General features: G+C 38.1%; 2 protein-coding genes across 2 annotated transcripts; one reads left to right on the forward strand and one right to left on the reverse strand.

Annotated features, from left to right (window-relative positions):
• The first annotated feature begins 473 nt into the window (after positions 1–473).
• Positions 474–5,780, forward strand: LOC113052284 (zinc finger protein 710-like). The gene is made up of 5 exons (XM_026216713.1): positions 474–689; positions 2,139–3,668; positions 4,196–4,387; positions 4,475–4,646; positions 4,749–5,780. The coding sequence occupies exons 1-5, from the start codon at positions 645–647 to the stop codon at positions 4,925–4,927; spliced, it is 2,118 nt and encodes a 705-aa protein (XP_026072498.1). The 5' UTR covers positions 474–644; the 3' UTR covers positions 4,928–5,780.
• Positions 5,781–5,916: 136 nt separating this feature from the next.
• Positions 5,917–12,426, reverse strand: LOC113052286 (WD repeat-containing protein 76). Its single transcript, XM_026216714.1, has 15 exons — positions 12,290–12,426; positions 11,650–11,778; positions 11,500–11,568; positions 11,327–11,419; positions 11,133–11,185; positions 10,557–10,668; positions 10,326–10,427; positions 9,868–9,908; positions 9,547–9,700; positions 9,252–9,407; positions 8,340–8,455; positions 8,145–8,243; positions 7,845–7,997; positions 7,117–7,170; positions 5,917–6,406 (listed from the first exon to the last, which is right to left on the reverse strand). Exons 1-15 carry the CDS (start codon positions 12,338–12,340, stop codon positions 6,139–6,141), a joined length of 1,650 nt encoding a protein of 549 aa, XP_026072499.1. The 5' UTR covers positions 12,341–12,426; the 3' UTR covers positions 5,917–6,138.
• Positions 12,427–14,219: the final 1,793 nt, after the last annotated feature.

Below are 14,219 nucleotides of genomic sequence, written 5' to 3' on the forward strand. Positions count from 1 at the left end.
ATTCAACTAATTGCCCAATTGCACAGCCTTAAGAGCGTGCATATCATGAATGCTGGGTCTTGTTTGTTTTCTGAGAATCTACTGAACCTACTGGTAACTTGTTTGCCACGTAGCAATAAAAAAATATACGAAAACCTTGATTATTCTGGTTAGTCACATTGTACTGCTATTATTTTTGAACAATACTGTACATGATTCCGTATATGTTAATGGCAGAGCTCATAATCTTTTCACAGCATGAATGTTTGTGTTTTCAAACCATGTTTCGCATGTGTATGCAAGAGAGAATTTCTGAGTGAGAGAGTATCAGGAAGAAATGGAGAGAAAGAACGAACTAAATAAGAAAAGAAGAATGAAAAAGAGGGGGAGGGGAGTGAGGGAAAAGAGCACTGTGTATGTGTGTATTCTTGCTTGCGCCAGAGAGAGAGAGAGAGACAGACAGAAAGAGAGAGAGGGGAGTGGGGAGGGGAAATCAGAGAGAGAAAAAGAGTGAGAGAGGAAAAAGAGAGCACACATACACAGAGAACAGAGAGAGAGAGAGTGCAAGAAACACAGAGGAGAGTGTGTCTGTTCTGGTACTGAAAACATGTAATGTATGAAGGGGAGGGCAGCGGGTGAATTCGAACCTGTGACTCTGCGTCAGAATGAGATCTCTCAAACACCTGAAGCCACAGACCAAGAAAAATGTGGTGAGTTCCCCTTGCAACTGCTCCAGTGCCCTCTGAGGGCTCAGTTTGTTTAGCAGATTGTTTGTTTATGTATGTGTGTTCACTAAACTGGACGGCCCAATTGAATGGCCTGATCAAATGATTGGAATATTTTAAGTATTTGATTGCATCTTGTTTTTGAATTGATGTTTTATTTGCAGTGATTATTATTTTCTCAGTTTCAAAATTCATCAGCTGCTTTCAGTCTTCTTTGTCTCTCTTACACACTAATCCTTCATTTTCCCTTTAATTTTTTCAATCTCTGTTTCTTTCCCATTCTCTCTCTTTCTTGCTTTCACTCACTCATCCAGCCACTCTCTGCCCCTCCTTCTCTCTTTCTTCTTCTCTTTCTGTTAACTCACTCACTCTCCCTTCTGTCCGTCTCTCTTCTTTTTCTTTTCCTCAGTCTGTACTGTATCTTCCCAGTCTTTTAAAAGATTACGGAAAAACTGTTGTTCTTGAAAATGCCTACTAGCAGCACAATTATCATTACATATTTTATTTGTGTTACATTATTTGCACAACGCTTAAGCAGAGTTAAAATAATTTTAAGGTGTGGAATCGTCCTTAAATAGGGTCACCTGTCTGAGGGAATGTAGTTTTGTGTTGAGCGAGCGAGTGAGTGAGATGATAGGTTGTAAGTAAAACAAAAACTGGACAGCGCTGACTGGGTTACCTTGTTTTATACTGATAGTTTACCCAAAAATGAAAATTTGGTCGTCATTTACCAACCCTCTTGTCATTTTTGACCTGACTTTTTTGTGTGGAAAAATAAGAGGATATATATATATATATATAGTCACTTTTTTTTTTTTTTTTTGTCGAAAAATTTGAGGTCAGTGGCATCCACAACTGTTGGGTTACCAACATTCTTCAAAGTAGTAGAGGTTTGGAATGACATGAGTAAATAAAAACTGTGTATTGATTGAACCATTAGTGGCACCAAATAGTACTGCAGTGGTTTGTTTCCACAGGCAGATAGATATTGGTTTAGCCAGCTGTGGGAGACTGTCATGGGGTTACCTTTATAAACTAAGCAAGATGAGGGGAGTGTTTGAAACTTGTTTGAAAACAGTCAGTTTGGTTTGGTGCCACTAATGCAGATTGGTTCAGTTTTGCTCAATCAGTAACAATATCTTTACTTTTTAGGTTATTGACAATCATATAATCACAAAAGTACTAATATAGAAGAAAAAAAGTTTTAATGCTTATTAAAACGTTTAATAATCAAAACATCAAATTCAATAAAAAAAAAAAAATACAGATTGACCACATCAGTAAATGTTCCATAGTGTTTTACACTAGTCCATGCTATACATGTTTGCAAATGATCTTTTACCTTGCACTTGAACAAGTAGTTTCAAACAAATAGACAAACTGATAATGTAGGCCTACTAAAGTAATCTGTGTGTTTGTATGTGTGCTTTACAGGAGGAGAAGACACAGCGGCTGGTCAGATGTTACTCTGAGGCCATGCACCAGCAGATGGATGTAGGGACACAGACAGACCCTGTGGTGGTCCTGTCGCTGGCCCAAGCTGCTGTGTTGGGACTCATTTCCCAGAACGAGGTCTTTGGTGCCACCATCGCCCCCAACGGCTTTTACACCGGAGACCCCAAAGAGTCCCCTGCTCCGCCAGGTGAGAGAATGGACTACGAGTACGCCGACCAGCTTATAGGTGCCAACGGTGACTATCTTGGGGAGAATTTGGGTGAGGATGGGCACATGCACTCCAGCTGTGCTGAGAGAAGGTGGCAGGGTCAATCCGAGAACAGCAAACCCCCTATAGGGCACCAAGACATGGCATCGCACGTTAAAGGAGAAGCCGTTACCCCAGGTTTGCCCTCCTGCACTCACATGATGAACAACATGGTGTCCAGAGAAGGCATGCAAATGGTCGATCCCTCCAGCTATAGGGTCCTGCCCAAAGCCCAACCCAACAACTGCTGCTCCACCTGTGTCCGAGACCCCAAGAGTACGCATCCTCCACCCGATCCACATTTACACCCTCATCCCCATGGCCACGCACCTCATGAGGTACCTTCACGCAACAGGGGCCAAACACATGAAAAAGGAGTAGATGAGGTAACTGAGGTCAGGGAAAATGGGAGAAATGGTATGGGGAAAGCAGGAACCGGTGGCGAGGAAATTAGCAGTTACTTTCAGCCGAGCGAGGCTGGCTATGAAGGTGGCGAGATGGAAGGAGTCGGAGACTTCGATGAGAACAATGAGGCGATGTTCTGGACAGAGCCAGTGGAAGAAGAGGCACCCCGTGGGCGCCGTATTGACCGACTGGACATCAACATCCAGATCAATGAGTCATACTGCGTGGACGTCGGCGAGGGCCTCAAGCGCTGGAAGTGCCGCATGTGCGAGAAGTCGTACACCTCCAAATACAATCTGGTCACACACATTCTGGGCCACAATGGCATCAAGCCACATGCATGTCCTCACTGCGGAAAACTCTTCAAGCAGCCCAGCCACCTACAGACGCACCTGCTGACGCATCAGGGCACACGGCCACACAAGTGCACAGTGTGCAAGAAGGGCTTCACCCAGACCAGCCACCTGAAGCGGCACATGCTGCAGCACACCGATGTTAAGCCCTACAGTTGCCGTTTTTGTCGCCGTGGTTTTGCATACCCTAGTGAACTCCGTGCTCATGAAGTAAAGCATGAACGAGGTCGGTGCCATGTTTGCTCGCAGTGCGGAATGGAGTTTCCCACTTACGCCCACCTGAAGCGTCATCAGGTGAGCCACCAAGGGCCTTCCACCTTCCAGTGTAGCCAGTGCAACAAGTCTTTTGCCTACCGCAGCCAGCTGCAGAATCACCTGCTGAAGCACCAAACACAGCGCTCCTTCTCCTGCAGTCAGTGTGGCCTGCAGTTTCTTCAGCTGCATCAGCTACGCCAACACTCCCTCACACACAAGACAAACAAGCCTCAGGCCCGTGCTACTAAGGTACAGAAAGCAATAGTGTGCTTTTGGATAACTATGTATGTTTGCGGTTTGCTATGGTGAGGTCATGTCCTTATTTCAGGACATTATCAATCAATGCTACATTATTCTGTCTGTTTGGTAACTTAAAGCAGTGTTTTCAGTAGGTTTTTTGGGGCCCCTGTGCAGTTTATTCCATTGGGTTTGAGTTTACTTAATTGCAAACTCAACCAATGATTCTAATTAATTGGTTTATTAATTTTAACATTTTTCATCTAAGCTGCAGATTCCAAAGGAAAGGCCTCCTTCTTCATTCTCATCCCTCCCTTTTCTTTCTTCTCATTTTCACTCACAGCCATTTTCCTGTGAACAGTGTCCATTGTAGCAGAAGATCTATGTAGCCTGCATTAGTATCTTAAAATACAATGCAGTATAGTATTTCAGCCAATAACATATTTCATAGACATGCTAATTGAGATTAATTATCTACTGCTGGGGTCTAAAATATTTTTTGTACAGTTTATTTGATTGTTTTTGCTTGTGTTTAACAGGGAATAAAAGGGTTTAAGTGTGATGTATGTGCCAGAGAGTTTACATTGTCTGCAAACCTGAAGAGACACATGTTAATCCACGCCAGTGTCCGGCCATTCCAGTGTCATGTGTGCTTCAAATCTTTTGTCCAGAAACAGACCCTCAAAACTCACATGATCGTACACCTGCCTGTGAAACCCTTCAAGTGCAAGGTAAAACATCAAACATTTATCACACATTTCCATGTGACCCTTTCTCCATCTGGTTTGTAAAGCTCTTTTGATCTTTGGATTTGACAGGTGTGTGGAAAATCATTTAATCGAATGTACAACCTCTTGGGCCACATGCACCTCCATGCAGGCAGTAAACCCTTCAAATGTGCATACTGCTCAAGTAAATTTAACCTGAAGGGAAATCTTAGCAGACACATGAAAGTCAAACATGGAATGGACGTCTCTCCAGATGGACAAGGTGAGAAGAACCCAACAGTATCTGATTATCATCCTCTGGCATGGCAGTAAAACCTTATAATCGTACGCCCTTTATAATATTTTATTTTGATGTTTAATATAGATGGCCCGCCCGACATGGAGCCCCATGAGGACTATGAGGATGAGAACTTCAATTTTACAACACCAGAGAATATGGAAAATAATGATGCGCCAAACCTAACTAAGCTCTCCGAGGTTGCCATCCAGGAACTTGACTATTATAACTTTGGAAAAGATGTGGGAAACTACAGTACAGGATAAAGAAATACTGTCTGAATTACAAGTAACAAATGGCCTGTGCTGGCACTTATCAAACATGAGGTGATTGAGATGTTCCTCTTTGAGAACCACTGCTACCCTTTTTGAAGTTGTTGATGAGCAGGTAGTTGGAGTTCATCTTGACCTCCTGGGGTTGATTTAATGAGGTAGCCACTCCAGTTCTGTCTCTAATTAAAAAGGCACTGGTAGTTTTGCGAAGAGTCCTTTGACTCGATCCAGCTCGAACAAACATCAACGCTGTATTTTTAGTATGTTGTGAATCACATGGTTACATTAATAACCAAAACATTAGCAGCATAAAATGCTGGTGCATACACATACAGTCTCGTGTAACGTAATACACACTGTCCTCCAAATATAACTTTGTTTGGGAATATGGGAATAGCAGGTGCATGCAGCCTTGTGGCCTTCATCTGTGTGGTACCTCAAAGCAGTCGATTTACTTATTTTCATTTACATTGCCTTTACTTACAGCAGCACACATAAACACAAACTCATAGCATAAAACAAAAAACATGTAAAGCCTATGTAAATGGTTGGATATCTGCATGAGTTGATAGGCTTGTGTGGGTAAAAAAAAAAAAAAAGAGGAATAAAGAGTGAGTGTGTGCCTGGGCCGTGTACCAAAGCTACTGGAGAATTACGGTTCTGTTATATTGATTTGCTATTTATTTTGCACTTTGAAAAAGCCAATTAATTACTTCTGATGAGCCTCTTTCGTCACTGACTGTTTGAGTTCTGGTAAAACTAAAAGAGATAAGGCCTGTGTCCCATTCGTAAGAAGCGGTTTCTTAAGACAACTCTGTAGATTCGTAAATAAACTTTTTTTTTTAAAGTTGTTTTTGTAAGTGTATGTACTCAAATGAATGACAATGTGCTCAGCTGACTGGACTACAGTATAAACTTGGTGTGTGAGTGAATTCAGGATGAGCAGGTGTTATAAAATACAATATAGAGGTACAAATCATAATCTAGGTTCAGTTACTTTATCAAGAGGCATTATTTAGGGGGGAAAAAAAGTGACCAAGATAAGATTATTCAAGAGTTTATATCATCTTTATTATAACATGTTACAGGAACAAAAACAAATAGCATATTTGATATAAAACAGAGTAAAAGCAAATACTTTTCGGTGTACAGAAAGGGAAAAAGAGGGACTCAAATCAACAAACGGGTAAAAGAATTAAGATTTTCTAGTTGATAAAAGAGTCAGTAAATATGTGCAGCCTCCCACTTGAATTTCCTCCAAGCAGAATGTTCCTGTTTGGGTGGAAAGCTGTGATGGAGCACACCGTGGTCAGGTGGTCCATGTTTCGAAAAGTGTGAAGAAGGCGGCCACTCTCGTGATATACCTGAATTCGGCGAGGCCTGTCCACACTACCAATCACAAAACATTCTTGCTGCTTTGGATCCCACACTGCACTTAGTTTGGACAACCACCGACCTGTCTGCATGTTGTGCCTGCATAAAAGTGATTTAGCAGGCTGTTACAATGGGCACCTCGAATAAAGTTATTAGGAAGAAAATAAAAATACTTTTGCAAAGGGCCAGATGTGCATAAATTCATCAATTCAAATTTGCTAAATAATCTAGAAATCTGGTCATAATAAAATGAAGAAATTACATATGCATTAATCATCAGTAGTAATACCATATTTTGTATTCCATTTAGTTAGTACATGTTTTCATCCACTTTGTGGGGCATCATTTCACATATGTTCTTTGACCATATTTTGCAGCCCTGTTCACGTTATGTAATTCTTTTGATTTATAAACAGGTCTGTATCATGATGTTTGTAAAGATATTCCACTGTTCAAAAGTTTGGAGTAGGCAAGATTTCTTCTCTCATGCTAACCAAGTCATAAATATAAGTAAAACAGTAACATTGTGGAATTATAATGTTTAACATATAATGTAATATTACGTATAACAATTTATTCTTTGGCAAAGCTGAAATTTCAGCAGCTATTACTTTAGTTTTCAGTGTCCTCTGATCCTTCAAATCAAAATTATTTAAATAAGCTGTTTGGCTGCTCAAGAGACTTTTCTTATTTATCAGTGCTAAAAACGGTTGTGCTACACAATATTTATGTGGAAAGGAATACTTTTTTCATTATTCTTTAATGAATACAAATTTAAAAGATGATTTTTACATAATACCCAAACTTACGTAATTGATTTTAGTACAGGAGTCCTGCCATTAATTTTGGAAGTGTCGAATACCCTGAAAAAAAAAAAAAAAAGGCAAATTAATACATTTGCAATACATTTCCAAATCTTAAGGCTCCAGCATCCCATGACCTTACAGAAAATAAGCAGTTTGGACAGTGGATGGCATTTCCAACTCTATTAAGAAATGAATAAAGTTTTAGTAGTTAAAGGTGCTGAATGTAGGATTGACACCGAGTGGTTGAACTTGGTATTGCAGTACAAATTCAAAATACTGGAGAGGGTTTTTTTTTTTCATCCAGCCCCTTCACCTCAGACTCAGGTTGCCAGATTGACGACACCAACAGGAACGAGGGCATTTGACGATTAATGAAATGAAATGCGCTGTGTTTTCTGCCAACTGGCAACCCAGGGTACTGGAATACAATTGGGTAAACTAGCAGAGGGCGGGTTTCCCAAAACAGAACAGAGACTGACATTCCCGGCCCAGAACAGACATTTTCAAAGGAGAATAACTGACTGTAGCATGCTTTAGTAGAGTCAAAAACTTACATACAGCACCTTTAATGAAAAAAAAAAAAAGCCAATACAACCTATTTGTGGCCTAAATTATGGTCTTCGCCATAATGCTCTTGACACCCTCTACTGGTACATTTTCAAGAGAGAATATAGGAATATTCAAGATTTAATATGAGCACTTTAGCAGTGATGCATGCAATCTCTGAGCACCTGATCTTGTCGTCCATACAAGTGGTCAGAACTCGGTTTCCTGTGAGTGGAGAGAAAAAGGCACTGGATACGCTGCGGCTGTGACCGGTGAGTTCACCAACTGCTTTATTGTTTCTTCTTTTCAGATGGCGCAAGTCATATATGTTTACAAAACTAAAAGAATTAAAAAAAACACACACACACAATATCATTCAGTCTGCAGGATATGTAGTCATTTACTCTGCAACTTGTGAAAATTTATTTATGAAAATGTACTTTTTTCCCCAAACATTATTCTAGTAAAGAAGTATTATGAAATACCTGTTCTCTGCCACTACAAAGTAATGCTGTTGCACAGGATGGACATGAACACAGCGCAGTGGATTTGCAGCCATGGTATACAGAGATTCATGTAACTTCCTGCAATCACATGTGTTCTTTATTAATTATGATGAAAATAAATATATTTCTGTGGTTTATTTAGCCTCAGCATTTGTGTTGACATTTTGCTCTTACTCAGGAGTTCTACGATCAACGACGGCAACATCCCCATTCCATAGACCGAGTAGTAAAGTGGAGCAGTCGGTCGTCAAAAAGTCAAAACTTTTCAGGCCAGAGGGAGAGCGATACACCTGAGTACAGAACAGAGGGTTTTTTTGTGAAATGTTGAAGGTTGTACTTATGATGGTGAAAAGAAACAAGATCAAAACAGAAATATTTGATGGTAAGAGGGTGTTAAGTAATACAATTAATCTTTTTTTTTTAATTACGTTTTACAAATACTTCAATTAGATTTATAAAAATACATATTTTGTTACTTTTATTTTTTATTTTTGTAGTCAATTTCACATCTGTCATTAATACACTACCATTAAAAGGTTTTTAATTTGTTTTTGAAAAATCTCTCTTGCTCACCAATTGCTCAGGTAACATTTCTTCTTATAAATGCTGCTGTTTTATATTTTTGTGGAAACAGTAATACACTTCTTACATTTTTCCAGTATTCTTTGATGATAAGAAAATGTACAAAAGAACAACATTTATTTTACATACAAATCTTTTTAAATGCCTTTTCTGTAATTTTTAGTCAATTTAAAGCATTCTTGCTGAATAAAAGTATTTATTTTCAAAATAAATAAATACTGACCCAAACCTTTCGACCAGCAGTTTATATTCACAGGCAATTTAAAAGTTTCAGTTAGATTAAAACATCTGATCTTTAATGTCCTTGTTCAGATTGAATACACATTGATCAGACTACATTTGATCTCTAGATTGTGTGCTTGCTCTGAAAGACGGAGGTGATGTGCAACATGTATTTAATCCTTCAAATATTAAATTGTGCATTTTGTCATGTTTATGTGATAAAGACAGTAGCTTCGGAAATGAGTACATAACATGATATGACATGCATAACTAATGTTTCACCTCATCAAACACTGCTTTCTCCAGGTCCATGCTGCGTGCAGAGCCATCAAAGCTTACTGTTATAAGGTTGCAAGGGTGAGATGAGAAGGCCATGCTGGTAACTGTACGAGAGTGGGGCTCAAAGTAGATTACACCATCATCACCCCATTCTGCATCCTGAGGGAAACACAGTTAGTATTGTGCATTATTACAAGCAAAGCGGAGAACATCTGGAATAGCCATTAGTCCCTATGTAACATTGCCACTTTCATAAACATCTCTCCTTTTTAATCACAACAGTCCACTGTTATCTCACCGGCTTCCAGAGTCCCACGTGGCCCCACTTGTCTCCTGCTGCCATGAGCAAGCTGGATGAAGAGGGGTGAAAAGCTGCAGAACAGATTCGCTCTTTCACAACTTTCACCACACAACCGTCATTGATGGATAAGTTCTGCAGCATTTGTTGGTACCTGAAAACAAATTTGTTGACATATTATATGCAATATATAACAGTCTCATCACACAAAAAAGGAAAAATGACTACTAATTAGTACAAGATGAAACCTTATCTGAAACTGATAAAAGAGACACCAAAATGACACGTGTAGGTAAACTCTTTTTATGACATGTTACTCACGATTTCAAATCTGACATTCCTGTTTCTTGTTTTAATGGGACCTAGAGAAGACATCAAACAGTTTCGGGTGACGAACAAGGGTTTTTGGAATATGACCAATTCCTGATAAATACAGGTATGGGTCGGCGATCTGTCAATTTCTTATCGTGATCATCTCGAAGATGTCTACAATCTACTTTAAGCGATTGCAAACCATAGAGATAATAATGTTAAAACTACAGCAATGAATGCTTATAAGATGACTGTGGCTGGTCAAATGATATCACATCTCTGTCATGTGTCTTTCATGTGTGGTGACGTACTTATTAAAAAAACAATGAGTATTTACATTAAGACTCAAAATTGGGAAGATCTTTATTCAGATCTTGGATCCTGCTTTTTTGTGACAAGATCGTGATATGATATTTTGGGAAGATCGCCCACCCCTAAATACAGGAATGTTTTATGTAGACACTGACCTCATTCCAGAGATTTATCAAATCTTCAGGCAGCCTGACATGTTCGTCCAGGTTGATTGGATCAAGTGCTATTGGTCCTGGGGCTTTTCTTGCTTTTTCTTCCTGAAATAAGACATATTTAATGAATTTCAGATTAAATATTTTTCAAAGGGTTTTGTCAAAGTACAAAAAAAAGGTCAAAGTTTTGTTTGAGTTCAACATAAACCCTTCAGATGCATATCAGTAACTTACAGGCTCTCTGACTGTAGAGAAAGTCATTTCTAGAGTGGTGGCTTTCTGAGGACCCTTGTTCTGTAACCGCAGTGACTTGCGAACAGGGAGCATCTCTGGTTCTGTCTTTTCCCTAAAATAATTTACTTTAGTTAGATAGTGAGACGGAGGGGAGTTTAACCTTTGACCATTAAGAGCAATTAAAAATAATATCATAAAATGTAATCTATTAAATTTAAATACATAAAATTACTCATAAGTGACCCTGGAACGCAAAACCAGTCTTAAGTGTAAATATTTCTACATTTTGATTTAGAAATCATCTGAAAGTTGAATAAATAAGCTTTACATTGATGTATGGTTTTTAAGCATCGGACAATATTTGACCAAGATATATCTGGAACATCATCTTTACTAAATACCTGAATTATTTTTGGCATAAAAGAAAAATTAATAATTTTGACCCATACAATGTTTTTTTGGCTATTGCTAAAAATATACCCCAGCGACTTAAGACTGGTTGTGTGGTCCAGAGTCACACATTATTTATTAATTGTATATATTTTCTGAATTCTGAATAGTTTCTATTAACGTTACCTTTTCAGGCCTTTCTGAGTAGGTTTTGGCTTGGGTCTCAGAGCTTCAGAAACCTGCAGTACCAATGAACAAATCGATTACAGTCGTGAGGTCAAGCAAGTTTCATGTGGAAAAACAGCTAAAAAACAAAGATGGAAAAAAGTAAAAAAATAAATAAATAAAGATTACTCTCCTGCCTCACTGCAAAGTTTTACCTGAGGTAACTTAAGGGAACTGAGGAAGGCCTGGTTCTGTCTGATATTCTCCAGTCGCTCCAGCTCATATTTAGACAAACCCCCACGGTTACCCTGTTAAAGATAAGACAAAGATAAGGTGGATTCTGCCATTCAGGTGGACCATCAGCATCTGATGCAGTGTTTGTACTTACGTGAAGAGATTCCAAATCATGCTTTATTTGTGTCTCTTGAATATTTTCTTCTTTCACATGGTCATTTTTCTGAAGGAAAATATGTAAGTCAATACACAAATTCATAAATATGGTAAGAACTAAAACGTTCCATAAGGGATGTAGTTTCACCTCAGACATAAATGTCAGACATTTTGGGGGGAAAATTTGTTTCTTTTCTCGGTTTTGTTTTTCTGTGATCCTCCGGGACGTCCGACGCACGGGTCCATCCTTTCCAGTCTCCTGAGGAGGTGTCCTTTCCTAATAATGAAAAGTTATGGATTAAAAAAATATTATTTCGCTGTGTCCGGCAGGGTGCGCTAAAATCACTGCTTTGAGGCAAGCAGTTTCTTTGAAAATTTACTATAAAACATAAAAACTCTACAATGCTGACGGAATCGGTTTTTTATTCGACGGTTAACGTATCATGAAATTCATTTCATTAAAGGAATAAATTCTTCGAAGTCGTTCTGTGATCAGATGTTAAATCAAAATATCAGTTCTCATCTCGTTTTCAGGAAAGACAACATACAGTTGAATTTTGCAATAATAGCGGAACTAAACAAGTTATACAAGTGTAAGGTGGTCATACGTGTGAATCACTTCAAACGCATGCGAGCTACCGTTACAATGCAATATATAAACTATCTATTGATATGTGCTTATGGCAGGTAACTAACGTTAGTGTCAAGATTTGTGTGACATACTGAGCACGTGTTGTATTTCTATAAAGTGTGCAAATGAGAAAATAAGGAGCGAACGTCGAGCTTACCTGTAAAAGTTGCATCGTCTTTAAACTTGTATCACTTTTATCTGCATCCATGTCTACGCAGGTCAGGTTATTCAACACACTTCCTTAAACACGCTGTTATGAAAACTCCCGCGCTATTGATCCGTTTTGTAACTTTCCCCGCCCACTTTTTGTTATGACACCAAAAGAGTGAACGTTGATTTGCTAATCTCTGAAGATCTTCTTTAATATTCATTATATGGGTGGTCTTTAGGTGCACTCGTGACGTTTCATGTTTTGGTAATAATGTAATCCTTAATAATAATATCTTATAATATCTTGGGTAATATCTTAACCACTGCACGTGGCGTACAGTCGACGAACACGGCGTTGATTTGATTTAATTGATTTGTAATTTAATCAATTATCAATTATCTTACTATTATTTTATTCTTTGAACTGAATCACTTCTAACGAGTTTAATAACCCTTAAATGTCTTGTGTGTCTTGGCGATTTCATTTAAAAAGTTGTGGCGTGAAAATGAGTAAAATGGCGTAATTTCTGAGAAATATCTTTTACTGTGTATGCAAATAAGGGGGGGGGGGGCTCTGCATATTACTCAACTCAGACATTGAACATTTGATGACTTAAATCGTAGCAATGACTCACGACTAAATAAATATATAAATTGATAATATAAACAATGTTCATATAAATACATTGTAAATAAAGAAATACAACTTAAATGTATCTAAAAGTAAACTGTTATTTTTCACCAAACGCAAACATTTTCCTGTTGCATTCAGAATTCAAAACAGCATACTAATTTTACACATTACACTTTTTTTGTGCATTTAAATATAGGAATTACATAGTATATCAGATGATCTGCACTACATATAGAAATATATTCACTGTTGCTATACAGTACATATCCTACAGGAGACAACTGAATTAGTATTTTTTTATTATTACTAATGCCCATTTCTTATCATTACTTATTACATTTGTGAATTAAAAAATTAATAATACACACATTCGGATCAATGTAGTGATACATGATCTACTGTACATAAACCTACCTAATTCACTGTAGGTTTCATATATACAGGAGATTGAGTGATATATACATTGTTGTGAATTTATAAATAAAAAGTTAAATTCAGATATCAACCATATTTAGTCCATCAGACATACAGTATAATCATGTGGGCCATCAATGAAGTATTAATTTAATATTTATTTATGCTTTAGTATTCACTATTGGTGGTCATACAGCTATACAAAACATAGCTTTTTATGAAGACAAACACAATTCACCCCTTTCTAAAATTCCAAGGGTCATTTAGCCATCTGAGAAGGAAAAAGGCAACTTTTTGTGAAGGCCTTCAACAATATTATAAACACCATTTATTAAAAACATGACCTAGGATGACTCGCTTGCTGCTTTTCTTTAAAGGGTTAGTTCACCCCAAAAATGAAAATTATGTCATTTATAACTCACCCTTATGCTGTTCCAAACATGTAAGACCTCCTTTTATCTTCGGGACACAGTTTAAGATATTTTTTATTTAGTCCGAGAGCTCTCAGTCCTTCCAATGAAACTGTGTGTACGGTATACTGTCCATGTCCAGAAAGGTAAGAAAAACATCATCAAAGTAGTCCATGTGACATCAGAGGGTCCTTTGGAATATTTTGAAGTATCGAAAATACATTTTGGTCCAAAAATAGCAAAAAGGACGACTTTATTCAGCATTGTCTTCTCTTCCATGTCTGTTGTGAGAGAGAGTTCAAATCAAAGCAGTCTGGATTTCCGGTTCGCGAACGAATCATCCAGTTCACCAAATCGAACTGAATCGTTTTAAACGGTTCGCATCTCTAATACGCATTAATCCACAAATGACTTAAGATGTTAACTTTTTTTAATGTGGCTGACACTCCCTCTAAGTTCAAACAAACCAATATCCCGGA

Source organism: Carassius auratus, chromosome 32 (assembly GCF_003368295.1).
Source record: "Carassius auratus strain Wakin chromosome 32, ASM336829v1, whole genome shotgun sequence".
In the NCBI taxonomy this organism is placed as follows: domain Eukaryota; kingdom Metazoa; phylum Chordata; class Actinopteri; order Cypriniformes; family Cyprinidae; genus Carassius; species Carassius auratus.

What these genes read in the sequence shown, in the direction of transcription:
- LOC113052284 (XM_026216713.1), top strand. Translation starts at nt 645, where the DNA reads ATGAGATCTCTCAAACACCTGAAGCCACAGACCAAGAAAAATGTG. An exon ending in CACAGACCAAGAAAAATGTG is followed by an intron (nt 690 to 2,138) that starts GTGAGTTCCCCT and finishes TGTGCTTTACAG; the next exon opens with GAGGAGAAGACACAGCGGCT. An exon ending in CGTCTCTCCAGATGGACAAG is followed by an intron (nt 4,647 to 4,748) that starts GTGAGAAGAACC and finishes TGTTTAATATAG; the next exon opens with ATGGCCCGCCCGACATGGAG.
- LOC113052286 (XM_026216714.1), bottom strand. Translation starts at nt 12,340, where the DNA reads ATGGATGCAGATAAAAGTGATACAAGTTTAAAGACGATGCAACTTTTA. An exon ending in GTTCCCTTAAGTTACCTCAG is followed by an intron (nt 11,186 to 11,326) that starts GTAAAACTTTGC and finishes TTGGTACTGCAG; the next exon opens with GTTTCTGAAGCTCTGAGACC. An exon ending in TGATAAATCTCTGGAATGAG is followed by an intron (nt 9,909 to 10,325) that starts GTCAGTGTCTAC and finishes TGTCTTCTCTAG; the next exon opens with GTCCCATTAAAACAAGAAAC.